Source organism: Podarcis filfolensis, assembly GCF_964270895.1.
Source record: "Podarcis filfolensis genome assembly, chromosome: 7".
NCBI classification, from domain to species: domain Eukaryota; kingdom Metazoa; phylum Chordata; class Lepidosauria; order Squamata; family Lacertidae; genus Podarcis; species Podarcis filfolensis.
In genome coordinates, this window is record NC_139603.1 from 75809101 (window position 1) to 75828427 (window position 19327).

General features: G+C 43.3%; 1 protein-coding gene across 6 annotated transcripts in view; it reads right to left on the reverse strand.

The window, feature by feature from the left end:
* The window catches only part of ENPP2 (ectonucleotide pyrophosphatase/phosphodiesterase 2), an 88835-nt gene that overhangs the window by 25543 nt on the left and 43965 nt on the right, over positions 1 to 19327 (reverse strand). For 3 of the 6 annotated variants that reach the window (XM_083621954.1, XM_083621953.1, XM_083621956.1), the window contains 8 exons: positions 18876 to 18955; positions 17440 to 17559; positions 14405 to 14460; positions 12622 to 12687; positions 11440 to 11512; positions 4543 to 4695; positions 2037 to 2145; positions 220 to 345 (listed from right to left, as the gene is read on the reverse strand). In XM_083621954.1, the coding sequence (XP_083478080.1) occupies positions 220 to 345; positions 2037 to 2145; positions 4543 to 4695; positions 11440 to 11512; positions 12622 to 12687; positions 14405 to 14460; positions 17440 to 17559; positions 18876 to 18955 (783 nt within the window). The remainder of the gene's footprint in view (positions 1 to 219; positions 346 to 2036; positions 2146 to 4542; positions 4696 to 11439; positions 11513 to 12621; positions 12688 to 14404; positions 14461 to 17439; positions 17560 to 18875; positions 18956 to 19327) is intronic. The other 3 variants (XM_083621957.1, XM_083621955.1, XM_083621958.1) reach the window with 1 other exon arrangement.

Here is a 19327-nt window from a genome sequence, read left to right on the forward strand (position 1 = left end):
CGGTCATAACTGGACCTAATGGTCAGGGGTCACTTTACCTTTACCTTTAAACATCACCGGTATCTCAAAATCCCTGAGTTAGGAAGTGTCTCTTAAAACAAGATCGCTCTCAGCAAGAGTGTTATCTTCATACTAACATCATTTCTGGCAGCAGGAAAAGTATATATATATCGGGACACACGCAAAGGTGCAAGGTGAACACTGCTAAGATCAACTTACATCTGACATTGCTGTTAGCTTTGGCACGAATGCGCCCCAGTGTTCCTGGTATCAGAATTATGTCATCCACATTAGACAGGTAGTTGTTCAAATATTCAGTTCTTTCACAAGCGGCATCCTCCATCCCTGTACCAAGAAACATGATTTAGAAGGGGGTAGGGAGACTCCGGCATCAATATTTGTTACTTGAGAGCAAACTGATGGAGAGGTTAAGACTCTGGGAGCCCTGAACAGCTTACTTCTTTAACTTCACAGCATGTGCCCCCCGTCCAATGGCAACTTCCCTGAGAACACCCCTAGTCATAAATAAGACGTGTAAATCAGAAGTGTCTAAGATTTTGCTAAGATAGTGATTGCAGTGAAGATAAAGGCATAAAATAGGGCTTAGAAATAATAATAATAATAAGAGTTTGGATTTGATATCCCGCCTTCCACTCCCTTTAAGGAGTCTCAAAGCGGCTAACATTCTCCTTTCCCTTCCTCCCCCACAACAAACACTCTGTGAGGTGAGTGGGGCTGAGAGACTTCAAAGAAGTGTGACTGGCCCAAGGTCACCCAGCAGCTGCATGTGGAGGAGCGGAGACGTGAACCCGGTTCCCCAGATTACGAGACTACTGCTCTTAACCACTACAGCACACTGGAGCCACTACACCAAACTGCAGTTAGAATATCAAAGAACTATGACAAGCACAGTAAACCTCTACTAAGGAATTCAAGCAAATTTAAGAATAGAGACTTGCAGCCCAATCCTCAGCATGTTTACTCAGAGCTTAGGTTCCACTGACTTGCATGATTCTTCTCTCTAGAATGCATACTTAAGACTGCAACCTGAACACTGAAAATACTAATGCATTGGCTTTTAAAAGTAAAATGGCCCTACAAAACACCTGTTAGCGATAAGAGGTGGCTTAATACACCTGAGGTTCATGACTAAATTATCAACCTTGTCAAGGTTTCTGTAGTTATAGTTGTAGCTTCTTGGCGTTATTCTTGTCTGTCTTTATACTTGTCATACTCTTTCTTAGAAATGATTGATTGCACATTACCCTGGCCAGACTTCAGTAAAAAGAATTCACACACACACACACACACACCAAAACTTAAAGAATCAAAAAGTTGTATGAGGTCATCCTATCTGCCTAGAATAAGCTCAAACTGGTTTTGACATTCACTTCTGGGGGCTGCAGCCCTGACCCATCAACAACCTATGTTCAAATAAGGAATTAGATAGCCATCATCTCTGTCCTAGACTGAACTCGTATTGTGTGGACTTGTTTCAAAAGTTGTTCCAGCAGCACAAGGAGAATCTCAGTTCTTATGGCTAAATTAATAGGTTTGCGAGACAAGCAGTGAACTCTTCGGGCGGGTGACATCTGAACTATCCTTCTTCGGTCGGATTGTTTTGTTGTTGCTTTTAACCTTTCAGTAGTTCATCTCTCAGCAAACTGTTTGACACATTAGTGATAAATGTGATAAAGTCAAATACAAATCTCCAAATGAGACTAGACTTCAGAAGGCCTGAAGTGGGAACAAACCACTGCAAGACAACACCTCATCCTCTTCCTTCCTTTAGATATTTGTGTTTGCACTCATTTCACATGTTTCTCCCTATTCTCCACTGAAGACATGACAATATGTGTATGTCTTAAAAACATGAGGACACACGCTGGAATTCGAATGACTCCTGAAGAAGCAGGTCTCTCATTTACCAACACTCCCTTGACATCTTTTGCTAACTGGATACCTTTAGATATTCAGAAAAAATTAGCTGAGACTTTTGCATAAATTTTGAAAAATAAAATAAAATAAATAATTACCATGATCACCAACGAAGATAATGTTGACACATCGGTGCAGGTTCAACTGCTTCAGCCCATCCATTAGTTGTCCCAGGATCTTGTCAATCTCTCTTAGCGGATGCAACATCTAAATATGCATATATTTACACAAAGGGTGAAAATCAGCTCTTTGCCACCCAACTCTCACACGTTGGTTCATTTTCCAGCTCAATTTTACACAGCCAAACCCCAGCTTTGGACTTGGGGCATTATCACCATACCTTCAAATGTATAGTGTCAGTAAAATAAAGTCCAGAAAGATAAAGAACTTAGTCTAATCCGGTGTTGGAGCAGACCAAGGGACGAGCAAACCCAACATCCCATTTTCCATATGCTTAGTAGTCACTGATAAGGCTTATGGTGCAATCCTACACATATCTACTAAAAAGTAAGCCCCTTTGAGTTCAATGGGACTTACTTCCAGATAAGTGTGTATAGGACTATAAACTTCATCTCCACTAATTTGCACTCCCCATGATGTTATCCTTCCATGTTTTCCACATGAGCGTTATCATATTTGACATTCAAAGTGATAGTAAGATTTTCTGCAAAATCCCTCAAACGGTGGTGAAGGTTTAGCCCCTGGATGGAAATCACTGATCTAAGAAACTGAGATGATCATATGGAAATACCAACCAGCTTGTGAAGTATGCTAGAACGCAGGTCTTTTGTAGACTCGTATTCTTAAGTAACATAACAGAAGACTTCAAATTTTAAGTGAGCCCCTAGTCCACTTGCTTAAACTGTTTAAAAAGGCCTTGGCTAAAGATATTAAAGATGCCTGAAATCCATACTTTTAAACAATAGACATATACAATCAAAATATTCAAGCACCACACAATGCACTACCAAGACCTAGCATGGATGTTTTTTGCCAATACCTTTCTCCAAACAAATACAATGCCTGGATTTAATAACATATACTTCCCTCAGATTCCTCGTGGGACAATGCAAGCAGAGGACTGCATAGCCTTCATGTTTGACCATCTAACAAATTACCGTATTTTTCGCTCTATAAGACGCACCTTTTCCCTCCTAAAAAGTAAGGGAAAATGTGTGTGCGTCTTATGCAGGATGTGCAGCTATCCCAGAAGCCAGAACAGCAAGAGGGATTGTCGCTTTCGCTGCGCAGCAATCCCTCTTGCTGTTCTGGCTTCTGCGATTCAGAATATTTTTTTTCTTGTTTTCCTCCTCCAAAAACTATGTGCGTCTTATGGTCTGGTGCGTCTTATAGAGTGAAAAATACGGTAGTTTTAGAGCAAAGTTGAGCGGCTGTCTGTTTAAGAATGAAAGCTACTGGGCAAATGCTTCTTTTCCTACACAACACTGCATTTTGCCTATTTATTAGTGAACCACAGAAACAGCCCCCCCTTTCTAATGCACAAGTCTTAAACGTGGGAGTTTGGACTTGGAGTACTCATGAATTTCAAATGAGCAGCTTGGGGTGGGTTTTGCTTGTTTGCTTTTGCGGGAATATTTGCCTCTGAGGAAACCTGAAGCAGTGGCATTGGCAAGATGAAAAAGACAACCAGTCACATACATTTATGTCCTACGTCCAGATTGACCGAAATAATCCAAAGCTAGGCATTTTTAATACTGTAAAATAAAGCACACACAAACATCAACTTCAGTCTACTTCTGCAGGTTCAAAAGTTAGGGAACCTTCGGCAAGCCTCCACAATGTCAAACCAAGCCATTTCTACGACCTATGAAGAACCTAAAGCTTTAGTGAAGACATCCCACAGATGTCCAAGTGCAGATTGCTAATCCTGGGCTGTGATTGCTCAAACAAAGAGATGCCCCAATATCACTTGCCAATTTTCACCACCTCAAAACATCCCTCAAGTTCTGAGGAGGCATTTTAGGCCTCCAAAACAAATGGCTGACATGAAATATTAAGCTGATGGCCATGAAATTGAAAAGATTTTACAGACCAATTCTTGTGACCCAGCTTTTCCTCTGATGCCCCATTGTAAGGGGATGCTAATAACAGCCTTGTGCCATGCTAAGAAAGGAAGTAAACTGGTAATATTTCCTCAGTAACCCTCATGCATTACTGGTAAGACTATTCCAGATGGAAATACACCCATTTCAAGAAATGATTTTTAGCCGAAAAGGATGATATGAAGTCTGGTAAAAAGCTTGACTCTAAGGGCTTGTCTAGACATTTCCATCTGTGGACAGAGAACTTTGGATGAACTTTTTTCCAGCAGGATTTATTTGCTGGTGTGCCCTGTCTGTACCATTCATATACATATTTTGAAACAGTTAAGATGATCGGGCTAGTACAAGGAGAACACAAGTCCAAAAAAGAGGGAGAGGAGACAGACTACCGTTGCTGATTAAACAGTAGCAGTCTGTTGACATATTTTCAAGATGGTCGCAATGGAAGTTCCACTCGGAAGAAGAGAATTCCAAAGTTGAAAAAAAGAGAGAATCAAACAAGAGCTTGAGAATTTGGTGCGTGTCAATTTTGTAAACTTACTTTGTTCCGACGGGATTCCGCAGAGTATTGTTCCGCTCTTGGCGCTTTTCTTCTTTTCTTGGAAGATTCAACACGTCTTTTCTGTCTCCTCTTAGGAGTGATCTTTCTCTTAGGTCTTTTAGATGGAGTAAGAGGTGAGCCAAAACTACTCTCCTGTACTGGCGGAGAGAGATGCCTGGACTCAGAAAAAGCTCATCTCGGCTAACACCAGATGGTTAAAACTACCTGTGCCAGCAGCAGATTTAGGAATCAGTACACCAAGTCTTGGTTAAGGCCACCAGAGGTAGTTCAGAGGTCAAGTCAGGGCGAAGTTACTTCAGTCAGTTACTTATAAGAACAGAACTAGAGCTCAACAGAAACAACAATTCCCTGAAGCAGAGGTTTATTTTCTAGTGGGAAAAGGGCTGTGGCTCGGTGGTAGTGGATCTGCTTTGAAGGCAGAAGGTTCCAAGTTCAATCCCTGGCATGAAAAGACTCCTGTCCTGTCTGAAACTCTGGAGAGCCACTTTCAGTCAGTGTAGAGCTATAGTCTCAGTAAACAGCTTTCTGTGTTCATAAAGGGCCCCATTTTATGCTCTAAAATTTGATTTCATCAGATTTTTAATGCATTTATGCCTTAAAATATTGATAATCCACAAAATGGGAGCCAAATGTATAAGAGGCCACAAAAACAATTCACATTTTATTTCCATGTGGCCAGCATGCTAGTCTGTATCTATCTGTTCCATGTGCCAAGAGGCATGCCCAATTCTTATTGTTATTATTTGTTAAAAAAACAACCACCAGAAGGCACAATATTCTTGGCAGGAAGTAGCACTACACTATTGATATTTTCTGTAAATATTGATCTTTTCTGTAAAAAAAAAACAAAAACCAAACCAACCCCACACATATTTCTGAATGAGACGTAATCCCACAGTTGCCACCTGTAGGGTACCATTTTGTTTTTAGCCAGGTAGTTTTCACCAACATTGGACTTATTTTTGTTGCTGGGCAAAATCACCGTGGCACCTGTTGGGAAAGGGCCTAAAGATAGATGCCGGAGACAGGAGGTAACAGCGAATTGTCCATTGCGTTAAGAAGAGGGAGAAAACCATTTGGGGAAAAGAAGAGCCTCAGAGGCAAGCAATGCGCAGTTGTCCAAGACGACTTTAAATTGATCTTTAAAAGAAGCCACATGGCATGCAACTCCAATTGACTACTCCAATGAGAGTTTCTGGCATCTTTTAGGATCAGCTTCTCAGAAGAGTGCAAGATGACACATACAGGGAGATAGTGCAGTGCAGCTCATTTAAAAAATAAAAAAAGATGAAGAAAGGAAACGCAGCGAAGGAGGTTCAGACTCGGCAGTGATTTACAACGCCGTTTGTTCCTATCCGCTTAGCCATCCGCCGTCTTTGTTGTTTCAGTCGCAGACCCGCATTCTTGGAGGAAAAACAGTGTTACCATCTGCCATGCTGTTTCATTGCTTCCCAGGCAAGCAGCTGGAAGGGAGATGCTAATCCAATTCCATTTGTCTCTCTCCAAAAAGCAGCTTCAGAGGTTCTTTTTAAAAAATATATACATATAGAAGAGGAGGAAGAGTTCAAGCTTCGTGCAGTCTTGATGAGGAGAGGAGCAGAGGAGGGAGGAAAGGAAGGATTCTCATAGTTTACTCGCTCTTTCTAAAAGAAGCACAGCCAGAGCTCTAAACTGGGCCACCAAGTGGTTCTAAATAAATCAGAATTGCCATCCCAGGGTAGCATGTTAGAGGGGCAGCAAAACAGTCCGTAAGCACATGAGTTTGTTGTCCGGTTCACAGCTCACCTAGTAGACCGCGCATTTCGTACATACATTCGCAAAGTGATAGCTTCTCTTTCCAAAGAAGTTAGAGCTAGGAAGAAAGCCAAGTCTCTATTAACCAGCCAGGGCATCACTTCAAAAGAGGAAGAACAAGGGCTATCAGTACAAGGGGTGAAAGATGGATGCATAAGATCTCTAGCTTTGTAATTAAGAGTTATAGGATCACACGCACAAAGGAGGCAGAATCTGGCCAGCCAAGGGTCTACCTCAAAGGATAACTTCCCACAACAGTAGACAACATCATGGCTATGTTCCCGTCCCACCTCCTCCTGCTAGATAGCCAGAACATCAACTTCTGGCAGCTTAGTTTCACTTTCCATGAATCTTGGCTCTGGTTTGCGACAAGCTCTGGTTAGTTAAACGAACCCGCTTCATAAACCATGGTTTGCCGATGAATTGTTTGAAAGCTGGTCAGAATTAGTTTTAAGCCACTCTGCCAAAGTCCTCCGCTTGGATACATGCAAGGAGAACAGGGTCAGAAGTGTGCTAGCTCAAGGTCCACGGCAGCTCCTTCCCAACTGCGTGGACCTTGAGCTAGCACACTTCTGACCCTGTTCTCCTTGCATGTATCCAAGTGGAGGACTTTGGCAGAGTGGCTTAAAACTAATACTCTGGAAGAACTGGTCGTGCGTCCTCTGCATCACTTCTGTTTCTGGCACACTAATTCATTGGGCCTTGTCATCTACAAGCCATGTGGCAACTGGCAACCCAGTACTGATGGCTGGGGTCCAGCAGGATCACTAGAGGCAATGCACTACCAAGCCTGGAGTTCTAGGACAAAGATACCACTTCCTCACATCCCCAAGACTTACCTCTTGGATTACCAGTGAACTCAACCACAAGGGAGGAATTTACTCTCTGCATGCTGCTATTCTAGAGAGCTGTCAGAGTCCTCACGCCTCCTTCCCAAAGCCCAGCGCCTTGCTTTCTGGGCATCGAGACTGCACCACCTCAACTCAGTGCCTAGTGTGCACCATTCACACAGCCCTAAATCTGCCCCTTCAAGCACTCTGAACTTGAGCTCAGAAATTCACAGAGAGTCGATGACTCTGGTTTAGCACTAGTGAGATATGATCCCGCCACAGTTTTAAAGCCAAGCAGTTTGGATCTTCCTATGAGTAAAATCTGTGCTGGAAATCCAGTATCTTAATGAAGGCATCAGTCTTAAGCAGCTATTGCACTGATTACTAGAACCGTAGAGTTGGGACGGACCACGGCTTTCATATAGTCCAACCCCCTGCAATGGAGGAGTATTCTGCCCCACGTGAAGCTCAAACCCATGACCCTGATATTAAGGGTCACATGCTTTACCCACTGAGCTATCTCCTTGAGCCGAGCAACAAGAATCTCTTGGAGCCCAGTGTGTCGCATGTATCGATGAAGGATAACTTCTTTCCGTCTGAATATTGAGGCAAACGGACCTAATTCACACTTTCCAGACTGTAACACACACAGATCAGAATGTATTGATGCTACAGACTTCACACTTCTCCAGTGCAGTTCTCTGCTGAAGAAAGTCCCAAAAAATGTGCATGCAGAAATAAGTTTAAAATGTGTGTGTCTCAACCCATGCCTTTCTAAACTTAACAAAACAAAACAAAAACCAGTGATTCATGCCCAAATGGTCAAAACATAATCATGAAATGAACACATGCAAGAATGAAATGGGTCAGAAATAGATTAATTGCCCCAACCCTGCTTTTATGTGTTTCCCAAACTCAAAGCTCCCTAGTGGCATTGTCATGCTCAATTGGGAGAGCATGAGACTTAATTTCAGGGCTGTGGGTTCAAGTCCCACATGGAGCAAAATATTCCTGCATTGCAGGGGGCTGGACTAGATGATTCTCATGGTCCTTCCAACTCTATGATCAATGATCTTCTATATTATCTGTTCTGCACAGTCACACACAACCCCAATATCTTAAATAAATTGTGTAAATATACAGGAGCAACACTGGGGTCGAATACATACTGAAATTTCACCAGCTTCTTATATAACTGCAGCATGAACACAATGCAGCTATTGTGTTAACTGTTTTTACTAAGCACGAGAGATCCTTTACAACCAATATATTGGATGCAACAGTTTCCACCTGCAATCACTTAAAGTGGGGTCTAATGTACCCCCCAGTACCTCTCGCACACAATGAGTCAGAGGCTGAAACTTCACAGAACAGCTGGATCCTTTATTAAGCAGAGAATACATGAAGTGTCACTTGGTTAGGTGGGCTTCCTCCAAGATGGGGCCTTTCCAGCTGTTTTGGATTCTAGCTCCCACCGCTGCCACCGCAGGGATAAAGCGAATAGGAGTCAAATAGGACCCGGAGCACAATAGGTTGGGAAATGTTGGATTAGGAGGAAAAGTTTTACATAATTGTTTGAGTCTCTCTTTACGATTACCCCGAATCCGTAGGCGGGTTAAAAGCCAAACACATGAGTCCCATCCCTCGAACGTTTGCCTCCAAGGTCTAATGTGCTGCTCAAATACCATATGGACAGAAAAGGCCCAGATCTGTTCCAAATGTTTAAAGAGCAGCCAGCTCTGTACAAAGGAAGCGTTGGGGGTGGGGAGAAAGCAGTTTGCATGCAATAGCCAAACTACTATGATTGCTAAGCAAGCAACCCTGAGGGGTCCCCAATGAGGTCTTCCTCCCAGCTGATTTATGAGACATTCACAACTCTTTAAAAAAAAGAAAAGAAAAACCTGAAAAAGGAGAAACATTAAATGCTTCCTATCCCTTTTGTAAAAGAGAAAAAAAACATTCTGCCCCTAGTAAATCTTGACATCTGTGCAGCATGCACAGCTGTACTGACTTCTTGAAATATTCATTTAGAAAATTCAGGCCAAACTTAGAGTGATATGGGAGATCTGGGTACCTGTCTTCTCCCCCTCTCTCTCTGTCTGTCTGTCTGTCTCTCTCTCTCTCTCTCACTCACACACACACACACACACACAAAACAAGGAAAGTAGCAGCATGTTTTTTGGGGGGATGATTAAATGGGGGGGTGGAAGCATGTGAAAGTTTAAACCCCTCTTTCAATATGAAGCCCTCACAATCTTTGCTTGTAAATACAGGCAACTCCTCATTTAATCGTGTTCAATATGTGTGCAAACGCGCACAAACGCATCACACCAAACCCGGAAGTGATCCAAAAGCATCACAAAAAGGGGTGGTGCAGGGGCGTGACAGGGTGTTTGCAGGCTTTTCCAACGGTGTTTCAAATATACACAATTTCACTTAAACGTGTGGTGCCTTGGAACATAACCCCCACATAAATGGGGGGCTGCCTGTAAAAGAAAGATGAAGGGGGGCATTTCCATGACTGATCTCTAGTGTCGCTTCTAGGTTTGACCCTCTGCTACTTTAATTGCCTGTAAAGGTAAAGGGACCCCTGACCATTAGGTCCAGTCTGGGCTTGCGGCGCTCATCTCACTTTACTGGCCGAGGGAGCCGGCGTACAGCTTCTGGGGCATGTAGCCAGCATGACTAAGCCATTTCTGGCAAACCAGAGCAGCACACAGAAATGCCGTTTACCTTCCCGCCAGAGCGGTATCTATTTATCTACTTGCACTTGACGTGCTTTCGAACTGCTAGGTTGACAGGAGCAGGGACCGAGCAACAGGAGCTCACCCCGTTGCGGGGATTCGAACCGCTGACCTTCTGATCGGCAAGTCCTAGGCTCTGTGGTTTAACCCACAGCGCCACCCGCGGGCTGATATATGCAAGGTTCCACACATTTTGGTTGGAGTTGGTGTCACCCAATCGAGATTGTACATTAGTCAGGACACCACCCATCTCCTGAGATCATGGCATAAAAAATGTAAAGGTATTCTATACTTCAGAACAAGGCTCTCATCCCCTGAAACTCACACCCACAGGAAAACAGGAAGCTATCTTATTCTACTGGTCTATCTAATCCAACACTGTCTGCTGTGTCTGCCAGGATCCCTCTATTGTCTTAGGCAGAGAAGGTCCATCTCCCATCCCCCACCAACCTGCTAGGTGATCCTATCTTAATTTGGCACTTCCAGAGTGGTAAATTGTGGTGGCAGTGTACAAATTTGCCACCCTTATCATTCTGCCCCCTGCGACTAGCAGTGAGAAAATTGATTCAAAGCACTGTAGGAAACAGTGAGTGTCGTTATCGTTTAACGTGACCCTGTTATATCAAAGCACTTGTGAAACTCCTCTAAATTTCACAAGCGGTTTGACATGCAAAGGAAGGCAGTCATTCGAAACACACAAAAACTCATCGCTGGAGCTAGCTGAGTGGTTCTGACTGCGGTCAGAGAGGGGGTTTTCAGAAACACAATCTAAAAGAGGGTTGCGTTGCATTTTTAAACATCTAGTTGCTCATCAGGAGCACCAATATTTCTGGCCAACTTACTGATTCTATATATTGATCGTTATCAACAATTAAAATGGGCCTGATTATTAGGTACACATCCACCAAACGCAAAAATTGAAGCAAAGCCATTTCCTTAAAAACGAAAAGGAGGGAACCTCAGAGAGCTGCTATAGCATTAACTGCTATAGTTATTATATGGCAGAAAACATAACCTAAGCACAAGAAATGCTGTTTTCCACATACTGCTCTTTAAAACTGTTTAACTTTGAATATATCCAAGAGGTGGCCTGTCAATGATAAATTTTGCTCCTGCCTAAAGCCACACGTCTATGATTTTATGACACTCCAGGAGGGACTTCTTAGAGCTGGAAGTTTTCAGTATTGCTTTCCTCCCCCTTTTACATATATATCTTTTCTGTTTTCCACAGACTGTCCTCTCATTGGATGCTTACAGATGTGCAGATTAAACCATCAGCTTCCAACACACACAATTCAGTCAAAGGTTAGCCTTTCTATGGCTTTTGCTGTAATGCAAATTGTAAGGAAGTTGCGGCCCTCCAGATGTTCATGGCCTCCAACTATCCAACGACCAAGGAGGATGGAGTGTAGCAACATCTGGAGAGCAACAGGCTCCCCCAACTCTGGAGTATTGGCAAAGCACTGAGCTCAGAGCCATGCTATTTACGGAAGAGGAACTATACTAACCTCAGAGCTAAAGGGGCCATATCTGTGGCCAGCGATATCTGGTTGCTCAGAGTAGAACGCATAAGCATAAGGCCTGAAAAGAAAAGAAAAATGTTTTTTAAAACCAGAAGCTTTCTTATTGGGCATTATAGGAGCGGACCTATCAAAATCACAAAAGAACTTGTTTATGTATGCAACAACGGCTGCACGGACCTTACTAGCACAACATTGGGAAGAAGAAGGTGTCCCATCAAAAGAAGATTGGCAAGTTAAATTAATGGAATATGCTGAAATGGCAAAATTGACTATGAAACTAAGAGGAAGAGACAACGATGAATTTAAGGAAGAATGGAAGATGTTTATTGCATATTTACAGAAGCAATGTACACAGGTTAATACATTAGCAGGGTTTTAAGATTACTTGTAATTTTGTTATGAATGGATAATAGGGATTTAAATAGGTTAAAATTTAACAATAGACATGCAGTATGTTGATAAATAATAGAACCAAGAAAGGGATTAGAGGGAAGTCAATTTGTTTTGTTTTGTTTTGTTGTTTTTATTTTTGTTATTTTTGGAAAATCAATAAAATGTTATTAAAAGAATAGAAAAAGAAAATTGTTGTCTGAACAGTTTTCCCATAGCAGGTTAGCTCACACCAACCCTTTCAAACAAAGCTTGCCTTCAAAAGGAGAGAAACAAGAGGACTGCAACTCTGTCGCAAGTTTTCCACAGTCTGATTAAGCCCTTCGTTGTACCGCAACTTCATTAAAAATATTAGAAGGGATGCTGAGAGGTGCTGAGCAAAGACTCAGGAAGAAACATTCCATAGTTGTGTAACGGAGGTCAGGAGAAAGGGAGAACAACAACAACAACCAAAGACTGTGCCCGCTGGCAGGATCTAGAGCTGTGTGTACTCAGCGACACAATTAAAAATCTTGACATCGGCCCAAATCGCAGGGTGCAACACTCATTAAGCCACATTAGACGAAACAGCATTTCAAACACACAGACACTCTGTGCCAACCGACCCTAGCCCATGTCATTAATAACAAGAGCGTCCACGTCCACAATAACAGGGCATTCACGTCAAGGGCTGGTCAACAAGGAGCAGGACAGTGGATCAAAGCTTGCGATCTACAGAGAATATTGGCAACGCTGGCATTCAGCCACACTTAGAAGGGAAAAGAAAATATGACTTACCTTTCATTGTCTGGCAGGGTTAGCCATTGCAGGATTGTTAATATTCTGCGCTCGTGAGGGATCATACTAGAACAGAACAGAGCAAACTGAGTAAGAAACAGCAGCACAATTTTATTTTATTTTTTTGGCCCGTATTCACACACAAGACTGTCACAAAGCTTGGGTGTGCTATGCTTGAGTATGTGGTTCACATTGAGAGCATGTAGGCACTGCTGCTAATAATCATGGCTATGGTTCTCCCGTAACAAAGCCTGTTAAATGATAGAATAGGCTTAGTGTTGCTAAGGAAAAGCACAATAACTTTTGGGGTTATCGTAGGTGGGTTTAGTCCCACAGATAGAGCCTCCACTATCTACTCCAGTTTACCAGTAACTTCTGGAGTGTCAATGGTGTAAAGCAGGGGTAGACAACAGGTTTTCCAGATATAGCGGGCTACAATGTCCATAATGCCTGACCACTGCAGTGCAACATCTGGAAGCCACGCAGATTGCATTCCCCTCCTCACTTCATTTTTTACTTTATCTTTCTAGTGTATCCTCTACATTGGTTCTTAGTTAATAGTTACTTATACAGTGCTTTTCCAAAACACTTCATCACATGTAGCCACTGTGATCCATGCGATGGTCACCTCCAGACTGGATTATTGTAACTCGCTCTACATGGGGCTGCCCTTGAGACTGACCCAGAAACTCCAGTGGGTGCAGAATGCCGCAGCGAGACTCCTTACGGGGTCCTCGCTGCGAGATCACATTCACCCGGTGCTATACCAGCTGCACTGGCTCCCAGTGGAGTACAGGATCAGGTTTAAGGTGCTGGTTTTAACCTTCAAAGCCCTATATGGCCTAGGACCCTCGTACCTATGGGACCGCCTCTCCTGGTATGTCCCACAGAGGAACTTACGATCTTCAAACAAAAACATCTTGGAGGTCCCAGGCCACAGAGAGGTTAGGCTGGCCTCAACCAGAGCCAGGGCTTTTTCGGCTGTGGCTCCGATCTGGTGGAACGCTCTGCCACAAGAGACTAGGTCCCTGCGGGATTTGATATCTTTCCGCAGGGCCTGCAAGACAGAGCTGTTCCACCAGGCCTTTGGCCAGGGCACAGCCTGACTCCCTACTTCGGCAATCTTCACAGAACTCTAGTTAAATGGTTGCCATCAATTTGATTTGAATTAATTTTATAATGAAATGATTTTAGAATGTTGTACTATTTTATTGTTGTTAGTCGCCCTGAGCCTGGCTTCGGCTGGGGAGGGCGGGATATAGATAAATAATAATAATAATAATAATTATTATTATTATTATTATTATTATTTATTATTATTATTATTATTATTATTATTATTATTATTATTAACCAGTAACTTCTGAAGTGTCAATGGTGTAAAGCAGGGGTAGGCAACAGGTTTTCCAGATATGGTGGGCTACAATGTCCATAATGCCTGACCACTGCAGTGCAACATCTGGAAGGCCACGCAGATTGCTTCCCCCTCCTCACTTCATTTTTTACTTTATCTTTCTAGTGTATCCTCTACATTGGTTCTTAGTTAACAGTTACTTATACAGTGCTTTTCCAAAACACTTCATCACATGTATCAGTGGTGGGCAAATTGGAAAACAGATGTTGGCTGAATTGAAAGCTCTCAAGAGATGAAGCCAGGGACATTTTTCAGCCCGATTCTATCCTTCCTTGGAAATTAAGACCTGTTGATTTCTGTGGTATTTGCTTCCCAGTTCTTGTTTATTGCAGTTAAGTTACCAATTCCATCTTGTGCGGGTGTACTTACGTAGACCAAAAGAATGAACCAGCTCTCACTCCTTGCTTGGCAGCCGTAATCCATATCTAATTAGGAAAATATAAGGCGATTACAAAGAGCTGCAGACCGTCGGCTACATGACGGTACATTTATTAAAACAAAATGTCATAAATAAAACCCTCAGCCCCAAACATTGGCTTCCAGTTCTACAGATTAGAATTTGAGCATTTGCATCCAACCGGGCTAGCAGCAGAAATCTGAATAGTTTCCTTGATTAACAGGTTAGAGAATCAGGGTCATGGTTATTTAATAACTGAAAAAAAATTAAAAGGAGAACCAGAGCTAAAATCCTGATTGTGCAAGCTGGTGCCTTTTTCCGGATGCTGAAAATTTCAATCTCTGAAGTCACCGGTATAATGTTCACACACACACACACACACACACACACACACACACACAAACATCTGAAGTACAGTGCTACCTCGGGTTACACACGCTTCAGGTTACATATGCTTCAGGTTACAGACTCCGCTAACCCAGAAATAGTGCTTCAGGTTAAGAACTTTGCTTCAGGATGAGAACAGAAACCGTGCTCCAGCGGCGCGGCAGCAGCAGGAGGCCCCATTAGCTAAAGTGGCGCTTCAGGTTAAGAACAGTTTCAGGTTAAGTGTGGACCTCCAGAACGAATTAAGTACTTAACCCGAGGTACCACTGTACAATGTTAGCTCCCAGTCTCACAACAGCAAGCCGGTTGCATATGTGAGAATTCACTGTCATGCAAAGAATTCAGCTTTTAACACAGGTTGTGAAATGGCATTTTCATTGCTGGGCACAAGTTAAGATCACCACACAGGCTGAGGACCACCACATGAAGGCTCTACACCATCTCATGTTCTGAATTATCATGTGACCAGACTCTGCAAGAGATTTGAAGCCTTGGTCTGTGTCAAACATTGTACAGCCCTTAACACCCGCATGCCACCTACGCAGGGATGAAAAACATAGAGGGAAAAATATCTCTTGCAGTGGAACAAAATTATAGGACAGAGGTGTGGCATTGGGCTGTACACAATGGTTGAGACTATCATCAATCATTTATCCTCTGTGATCTACCCATTAGCAGTTGCTGCCTAGTTAAACCCCCAGCTTGCAATTCTAAGTTAGAAAGTTCAGCTTCAAAGCATCTTAAGGACCCCTCTTGGGAGCCTGGCAAAAAACACAGCACCTCCAGCCACAGCCAGTACAGTGGTACCTCGGGTTAAGAACTTAATTCGTTCTGGAGGTCCATTCTTAAGCTGAAACTGTTCTTAACCTGAGGTACCACTTTAGCTAATGGGGCCTCCCGCTGCTGCCGTGCCGCCGCCGCATGATTTCTGTTCTCATCCTGAAGCAAAGTTCTTAACCCGAGGTACTATTTCTGGGTTAGCAGAGTCTGTAACCTGAAGCATCTGTAATCTGCAGTGTCTGTAACTCGAGCTATCACTGTATTTTGCTGCTGAAGGCCAAGGATACAATGACTCCCCATCCCACATACGGAAGCCAATCAGAATTGTGGTTGAATCTTTTCTGCTGCCTGACTTTTGCCTAACAGTAGGGCTGGGCCATGGGAGCAATCAGAGACTCAATAGGAGCTCAATGTCATCTCTGGGAACACTGCACAAGAAAAATGCTTCCTTTTGCCTTGTTGCCTGTAGGAGCACCATGTTCCTTTTGGACACTGTACTAACAAGAACCATAGATCAATCTCCCCGGGTGAACGGGTCCTTTGCATTTGCTTTCACTTTTTGAAAGTGTAAAACACCTTTTAATGTTCCTAATAAGGTTCTGTTTACATGAGCAGGATACTGCCATGGTGGTGTCTTAAATTATTCAAAAAGCTTTTGACCCATAACACTCTTGGCGTTGCCAAGTGGAATTGGCAATAGAAGGGTTGTAACCAGCTGCTTCTGTCCGAGGATCTATTGTTAAGTGCTAAAATGAAGGTGGGTGGGGACTGCATTTTATAGCTACAGTAACATACTGCCACAGGGATACAGTCATTCCTCGGGTTACAGACACTTCAGGTTGCGTATTTTCGGGCTGCGGACCACCGAAACCCAGAAGTACTGGGACAGGTTACTTCCGGGTTTCGCGGTTGTGCGTGCGCAGAAGCATTAAATCACACTTTGCGCATAAGTGCCGAATCACAACCTGCACATGCACAGATGCGCCGCTGCAGGTTGCAGACGCTGTGGGTTGCATACGTGCATCCTGCATGGATCACGTTCGCAACCCGAGTGTCCACTGTATATCTAAAAATAATTAAAGAGAATTTAAACCAAATTTTAAACCAGAGTATCATTATGATGGGCATCCCAGTCTTTTGCTAAAGCTATATTTAGCAGTGAAGGGACGTGGGTGGTGCTGTGGGTTAAACCACAGAGCCTAGGGCTTGCTGATCTGAAGGTCGGCGGTTCGAATCCCCGTGATGGAGTGAGCTCCCGTTGCTCGGTCCCTGCTCCTGCCAACCTAGCAGTTCGAAAGCACATCAAAGTGCAAGTAGATAAATACTGGTAGGTACCGCTCTGGCGGGAAGGTAAACGGCGTTTCCCTGTGCTGCTCTGGTTCACCAGAAGCGGCTTAGTCATGCTGGCCACATGACTCGGAAGCTGTACGCAGGCTCCCTCGGCCAATAAAGCGAGATGAGCGCCGCAACCCCAGAGTCGGCCACGACTGGACCTAATGGTCAGGGGCCCCTTTACCTTTACCTTTATATTTAGCAGTATCAGAACCAATTTTCAGCAAGGACTTCCCTTAATAGGCTTTTCTGCATAACCAATCCAGCAACCCTGATCTGGCTAGAAGTTAGCCATGACAAAGTCTCACTCAAAACCAGTGGAGTAAAAGTGACATTATCCCCGACTCCCAGTGGAGCCGAGTCATGACTAATTTTTGACATAGCTGGCCCCAATCGTGCCAACATAAAAGCCAGAAGATTTAATACCACACACACACACACACACACACAAAATGTCCATTATTTTTATTGATTCACTTTCGCTAAGGCAAACCAAACAGAAACTTACCGGCTGACCTCCCCACCACCTGTGATTGAATTTTTCTCGGCCTCGGAGGCTGAAAGCAGCATCAAATACAGGATCGTACATTGAATTGCCAATGATTCCGTGGGATTCAGGATAGAGGCCCTTTGTGTTGGAAATGTTGAAAAATCGAACAGATTATTAACTATTCAATATGACCTTATAATGGAAAAAAATAGCAGTTTCAGTGGAAATCATAGTGCGTGGGAAGACTTCTGTTTTTTTGTTGAAGTGCTAAAAACTTGTCTTCCAAGTTAAGGGGCCTTGCCTCCCAAGCAAGGCAGAGAACTTAAAAGCTCTTTTCTGTTGGGTTTCCCCAACACTAGTGCTTTCCCCATCACTGATTATGTGGGTATACACCAGTGTAAGCAACACAGGAATCAGGACATGGCCCAAGAGTTAAGAAAGAGCAGGAGAGATAATGCAGTTAATGGTTACTTGATTGCTGCCCTAACGAAGTCCAAATCTAGTTATATGCAATATTGCCAGCTGTATCCCTAACTGACTTTCAGTCAGTCTAGAATGTAAGTATTGTAATACCATTTGAAGCTGGCAGTACATCCCTCCAACCCTTTTCCCCCCATGTGGAAAAGAGTAATGGAGTGGGGCGAGCTGTGAATCCTTAACAAGGATGCTTTAGAGGCAAGTTTAACCTCATGTCATGCCTCCTCCACAGTCATGATCTTACCTCCAGAATACTGTTAACTATTATGCTCCCCCCAATTTTATTGCTCCCCTTTAAAAGAAATGGCTGCCTTTAAACAATCCATGGCTCAACCGTAGACTTCCATTTCCATTTCCATTTCAGAACCCAGTTCCTCCAGACCCCATTTTACACCTCCTCTTCCCTAGTATGGAAGACAGCAAACTCTACTCAACATTTCAGCATAGTTGTAGATGAGAAGTAGCCTGGCCTTGCCCCCCACCCCACCCCCCAAAATGGAGCAAAGAGTGGAGTTTTGGTTCGGAGTCCAAGGTGATTCCTGAAGTTGCTTCTCCAGACAATAAGATTAGCTACTCTAATCTCTTTACTCTCAGTGATCCGAAGGACTGAAATCAAACAGATCCTGGAAGTTGACAGAGAGCTGGAGTGTTGTTTTTTTCAGTGTGTGTGTGTGTGTGTAATTTCTCTTTTTAAATTTAGCAACAACTATGGCGGGTACCAATGAGTCCAAGTATGTACAAGGGCATGAACCCAATTCACTTCCAAACTGATAGCAAATACGGATGTTCAAATGCCTGCTAGAGGGGAGGATAGCTCAAGTCAAAACTTTTTTATACTCTCACAAAGCTCAACAGGTTAAATGCCAGCTTCTCACCTAAGCCGTTCCATGGTCTTTTTCACATGACACAGGTATATGCAAATTTGCACTTCGGCTCGGTGACCATTCCCTTCCCCGCATCAAAGCAGCAAAACTTACCGTCGCCAGGGTATACAAGTTAGGGAAGGTTTTTGTAGGGTAGACAGGCCTCATATATGGCGCATGTGTCCCACAGGACCCTGAAAATGAAGTTTGTGGTGTGGTTTTAATATAGATCGGTACAGTGATATTTACATACAGCAGATGCCATTAAAGTCAATCATGAAACATGGTGTTTCGCTGTACTAACTGTGCAATCCTGTACATGCTTATAATAATAATATTAATTTATTATTTAGACCCTGCCCATCTGGCTGGGCTTCCCCAGTCACTCTGGGTGGCTTCCAACAAAATATTAAAATACAGCAATGCATCACACATTAAAAGCTTCCCTAAACAGGGCTGCCTTCAAGTGTCGTCTAAAAGTCTGGTAGTTGTTGTTCTATTTGACATCTGGTGGAGGGTGTTCCACAGGGCGGGCGCCACTACCTAGAAGGCCCTCTGCCTGGTTC